General features: G+C 50.4%; 3 protein-coding genes and 1 long non-coding RNA gene across 4 annotated transcripts in view; all 4 read right to left on the bottom strand.

The window, feature by feature from the left end:
* LOC106818549 (galactosylceramide sulfotransferase-like) overlaps window positions 1–357 on the bottom strand; it is a 4,628-nt gene extending 4,271 nt beyond the window's left edge. Inside the window, exon 1 of the mRNA XM_014823250.1 lies at window positions 299–357. Coding sequence (XP_014678736.1) covers window positions 299–308 — 10 coding nt within the window. The 5' untranslated portion in view covers window positions 309–357. The remainder of the gene's footprint in view (window positions 1–298) is intronic.
* A 280-nt stretch (window positions 358–637) lies between these two features.
* LOC106818548 lies at window positions 638–2,121 on the bottom strand. The gene is made up of 5 exons (XM_014823248.1): window positions 2,110–2,121; window positions 1,797–1,941; window positions 1,470–1,554; window positions 970–1,151; window positions 638–666 (listed from the first exon to the last, which is right to left on the bottom strand). The coding sequence occupies exons 1-5, from the start codon at window positions 2,119–2,121 to the stop codon at window positions 638–640; spliced, it is 453 nt and encodes a 150-aa protein (XP_014678734.1).
* On the bottom strand, window positions 2,053–2,855 carry LOC106818547. The gene is made up of 2 exons (XM_014823247.1): window positions 2,678–2,855; window positions 2,053–2,359 (listed from the first exon to the last, which is right to left on the bottom strand). Exons 1-2 carry the CDS (start codon window positions 2,853–2,855, stop codon window positions 2,175–2,177), a joined length of 363 nt encoding a protein of 120 aa, XP_014678733.1. The 3' UTR covers window positions 2,053–2,174.
* A 543-nt stretch (window positions 2,856–3,398) lies between these two features.
* Window positions 3,399–4,574, bottom strand: part of LOC106818550 — a 2,192-nt gene continuing 1,016 nt past the window's right edge. Inside the window, exons 2-3 of the long non-coding RNA XR_001395242.1 lie at window positions 4,126–4,403; window positions 3,399–3,597 (exon numbers count right to left, since the gene is read on the bottom strand). This is a non-coding gene — a long non-coding RNA (uncharacterized LOC106818550). The remainder of the gene's footprint in view (window positions 3,598–4,125; window positions 4,404–4,574) is intronic.

Here is a 4,574-nt window from a genome sequence, read left to right as displayed (position 1 = left end):
ACAATATATACATGTATGTATATAATATGCGTGTGTGGGTGCTGAGTGTGCTGTGCAGTGCGTATGTGTGCGCCTGTGTGTGCGCGCGTGATGTGTGTTAGTGTGTGGTCTGTGTGCGTCGTGCTGTGCTACATGTGGTGTGTGTGTTCTCCTCCTCTCTTCACTTTCTCTCTCTCTCTCTCTCTCTCTCTCTTCTCTCACAACCGCGCGCACGCACGCATGCACTCTTCTTACTCTCGCCTACTCAGTGCCTCCTCCTTCCTCCTCCTTTCTGCTCTCCCAACATACGCTTACTTACCAACACTCATCGGCGTCGTTCCCGTCACAAGTCTGACCGGAAATCCGACCGCACTATGAATGCGCCCAGCGATAGCGATATCGTCGTACCACACCGGACAGAACACGAGCAACCCGCAGCCATGTTGTGGTGTGTGTGTGTGTGTGTGTGTGTGTGTGTGTGTGTGTGTGGGGTGTGATGTGTGTGTGTGTGTGTGTGTGTGTGTGTGTGTGTGTGTGTGTGTGTTCCGCAGCAACCGGTAAGATAACTCGAGCGCATGCAGAGCTAAGGGACATTGACCGAGATCGCTCTCGTTGCTCAACAAGTTCGCAGAATATACGCGCGACGCGCTTCGCTGCTCTACTCATTCAACATCGCGCAACGACCGACTTTGCATGAGGATGGACGACGAAAAGACGAACGGGACGGGTGGGACGGACGGACGGACGGACGGTCGGAGCGCGACGGACGAGGGCGGGCGGGCGGGCAGACAGACGGACGGACGTAGCGGACGGATGGGCCGGGCGGACTGGATGTTGGATTGATTGGCTAGACGGGCGGACGGACGTAGCGGATACATATGGATTTGTTGGTAGAGAATGAACCAGATCCCCGCTCTCTCGCTCTCTCGCTCTCTCGCTCTCTCCCCCTTTCTCTCGCTTCCTCTCTCTCTCTCTCTCTCGCTCTGTCACATACCACATCATCGCAGTCGTAGTCGGCCGTACACGGAATGACGTCACACTGGAACTGCACGCGGTCACCACTGGCGAAACGGAATGCAGCGAACTTCACATATTTCTCCACTGAAGCTCCTCTAGACTTGGCAACTCCCTCCGATTTGATCAGCTCAGGGTACAGGTCTGAGTTGACGCACCTGGTATAAAAATTAACATGTAAGTGGTCAGATTTAGATTACAGCTTGGTTATACGGGGCTTGTCTCACTCTTCCCCCCTCCCTTCTCTATTTATCGCGCACCCCTCTCTCTCTCTCTCTCTCTCTCTCTCTCTCTCTTCATCTCTTTTGCTTTTCCCCTATCTCAATGTCTCTTTCTCTCGTTCTCTCTTTCTTGCTCTCTCGCTCACTCTCACTTTGTCTCTATCTAATTATCTTCCACCTCCCACTAATACAGTACAGTGGTAACAGCACAACGATATATATCGTTGCTAGAGGTTAAAGGTCATCATTGCTTACTCGTGGTTGTCGATGAGGACCATGCTGTACTGACTGTCGGGCGCAGACGCCACGCAATTGTAGAGAATGAAGTTCGTGTACAGCCCTGTAGAGGGAGCAATCGGCACGCTATTAGCCCTGACAAGAGTACACGTGCACAGCTACGATTTACCACGTGGTGTTCTAATTTAAATTTAGGAGCCTACCCGAACACCCAGAACTCAGTGGCTACATATACTCAGTGTTTACGTATAAATAAGGTAGAGACTATTCACACTATATACAGCGAACTCATGGCCATTTGAAGGTAGTCAACCGGTGGTGACGTCATGAGCACGTGACACTTACCGATGTCATCAAGGCTGGCGACGAGGAGGAGGTCCTGACCAAGGTCAACGTAGGTCGCCTGCTTGGCCTTGTTTGAGATGCTGGTGCCCTCATGTAGGCGCAGCTTGATGCTAGGTGCCGCCGCTGTCCCCCAAACTGTCACTGCCTGTGAAGCCAACACGTCCAATAATTCTATCTATCTATCTATCTATCTATCTATCTATCTATCTATCTATCTATCTATCTATCTATCTATCTATCTATCTATCTATCTATCTATCTATTCGGAGAACTCTTTTCTATTTTCATGATAATATTTTAATCTCTCTCAAGCATAATCAATCATCAATAAACTGTTGGAAATCTTTATCTCCTTAGTCGCAATTAGAACGCGGTCCGTCATTGTTTTCGGTCGTCTTCTTCCTGTTTATTTTCGCGACGGCCGCGTCGAATGCACGACCAGGCGGCCATGATGAACGACAGTGCTGCCACGCAGACAAATAACGTCATCGCGAGTGAGAACGCCGTCACCGACACGCAGACGTCGGTCGCCCTAGCGTCGCCTAGCAGTGCTTTAGATGGCTCTATATCATAGGGAACAAATGACACTCCGCTTACAGATCGTCACGAAACGCGTTCGTATTAGTCTTGGCAACACATTTACTGCTGTTGTCGAATGAGATTTTTACTATTAGAATGTAACCGCTCAACTGACAGAATCTCAAAATAGCTCGTCCAAATCGCAACAAAAATCTAAATCTAATCTTACCTAGAATAATAGATTAATAATATAATCTAGATTAATCGATGTGCATTTCTAATCGTTACACCGGTGATCTGCATGCAAAATTTGTCTATTGGGGGACGCAGTCGTAGCAGGAAAGCAGCAAATACACACTCACCTGCTAGTTTATTTTTCTCCGCTTGGGGTCGCACGCGGATCTCGCCCGTCACTGAGAGCTTCTCCAGTGCGGCGGTGGCGCTGCTGTCGCTCTGAACGTCACGTTTCCTTCTTCGGTAGTTGCTGCCAGCGTGACACTGCGAAAAATATGCAATAAACAAATGGCAGTTGTAAGTCATCGTGTGTGGGGGCGAAAAGAAGCTGAGAATACACTATAAGCCTTGGAAGTGAGTCAGGTATACAGACGAAATCATGACGCAAATATGCTATAATAAACCATTATTTGAATCGTATCAACCCCATGGCGTCTAAAGTTTTTGTCCTCCCAAAGATTCACATATTAAATTGTCTAAAGTAATGGCATAGCAGCTTAGTAAGGAGCTCTCTTCTTGCTCCCCCCCCCTATCTCTCCCTCTCTCTCGCTCTCTCTCGCGCTCTCTTTCTCACTCTCTCTCTCACTCACTCAATCTCTCCCTCTCTCTCGAAATGTCTCTCTTTTCTCACTTTTCCTTGCTCCCTCTCTTTCTCTCCCTCTCTCTCTCTCTCTCGCCTCTCTCTCTCTCTCTTTTTTCCCCTCTCTCTATCTCCCTCTCTCTCTCTCNACACACACACACACACACACACACACACACACACACACACACGCCTCGGACACCACACCGCGTTCTGGCACGTGTACACGTCGGGCGCGTGCGAGCGGCGAGGAGCGGCGTGTAGTACTCACATCTGTATCTCTGATCGCGTGTACGCCGCACTCTCCCAGAGGAAGCGTGAGCGAGAGGATAGGCTGACCAGACGCCCTCTGGCGGCAGCGCGACACGTCCTGGAAGCCGTCAGCGTAGATCTCTCCGGCGAATCCGCTCGGTACGCGCGCGCGTACCCGGATGTTGTCCGAGTTGCACCTGACGTCGCTGTTAACATCTGTCGAGGAGCGTGAGTGGCAGACCGTTATAGTTACCTCTGCCAGCATGCACGAGAGAGGTCGAGAAAATCTCGTACTTCATGGAGAAGTTATGTATGTACCGATTATTCGGATGACCACACACGCGCACACGCACACACGGGCACGCGCACACGCAGGACACACACGCGCACACGCACACACGGGCACGCGCACACGCAGGACACACACACGCACACACGTGCACGCGCACACGAAGCACACAGGCGCACACACGTGCACGCGCACACGAAGCACACATGCGCACACACGCGCGCAAACGCACACGCGCACACACCGACGCACGCGCACGCACACGTACACGTACACGCACACCGACACACGTGCACGTACATGCGCACGCGCGCACACAGATACACACGCGCAAACGCACACGCGCGCACACCGACACACTCGCACGCACACGTATATACGCGTAAACACAAACAAATAAACTATATATATATATATATCGTATATATTATTGTCGCCTTCACCACACAGCTTACCAGCCATTGGTGAATCCGTTGTATAATGGTCGTTGCTCGACGGATATCGTAACGTCGTTGTCGTTACGTCATCAAATTCATTGTCTCGAGGACGCCCGAAGCCGAAGCCGGGTTCGTCTTCCGCCGTCCGCGTGAACTCGAAAGAAGAAGGTAACCTCCGCAGGTCACTTGACGCGTCTGACGTCACGAGGGTCGTTATGACGAAGCACATCATAATGTGAGTAGTCATGGCAACGGCAATCACGTGCTTATGACGTTATATACACGTCGGTGCAAATCTGTGTATTAGGAAAGAATAAACTAGAAAATAGACTCCCTTTGTGTTATATATAGAGAGAAACTCTATAGCCGTATCTAGATTCCCTCTATGTTACACAGAGAGAGAGAGAGATAGAGAGAGAGAGAGAGAGAGAGAGAGAGAGAGAGAGAGAAAGAGAGAGAGAGAGAGA

The sequence above is a fragment of the Priapulus caudatus genome, unplaced genomic scaffold (assembly GCF_000485595.1).
Source record: "Priapulus caudatus unplaced genomic scaffold, Priapulus_caudatus-5.0.1 Scaffold2325, whole genome shotgun sequence".
NCBI classification, from domain to species: Eukaryota; Metazoa; Priapulida; class Priapulimorpha; order Priapulimorphida; family Priapulidae; genus Priapulus; species Priapulus caudatus.
This window is presented reverse-complemented; position numbering and strand designations above follow the sequence as displayed.

Excerpts from the sequence above, each read along its gene's own strand:
- LOC106818548 (XM_014823248.1), bottom strand. Across the intron at positions 1,555-1,796 it reads CGCCAGCCTTGATGACATCG|GGCTGTACACGAACTTCATT; the intron begins GTAAGTGTCACG and ends CTCCCTCTACAG. Across the intron at positions 667-969 it reads CGACTGCGATGATGTGGTAT|TCGGTCGTTGCGCGATGTTG; the intron begins GTGACAGAGCGA and ends CCTCATGCAAAG.
- LOC106818547 (XM_014823247.1), bottom strand. The coding sequence starts at position 2,855 with ATGACTTACAACTGCCATTTGTTTATTGCATATTTTTCGCAGTGTCAC. Across the intron at positions 2,360-2,677 it reads GGAGAAAAATAAACTAGCAG|AGCCATCTAAAGCACTGCTA; the intron begins GTGAGTGTGTAT and ends CCTATGATATAG.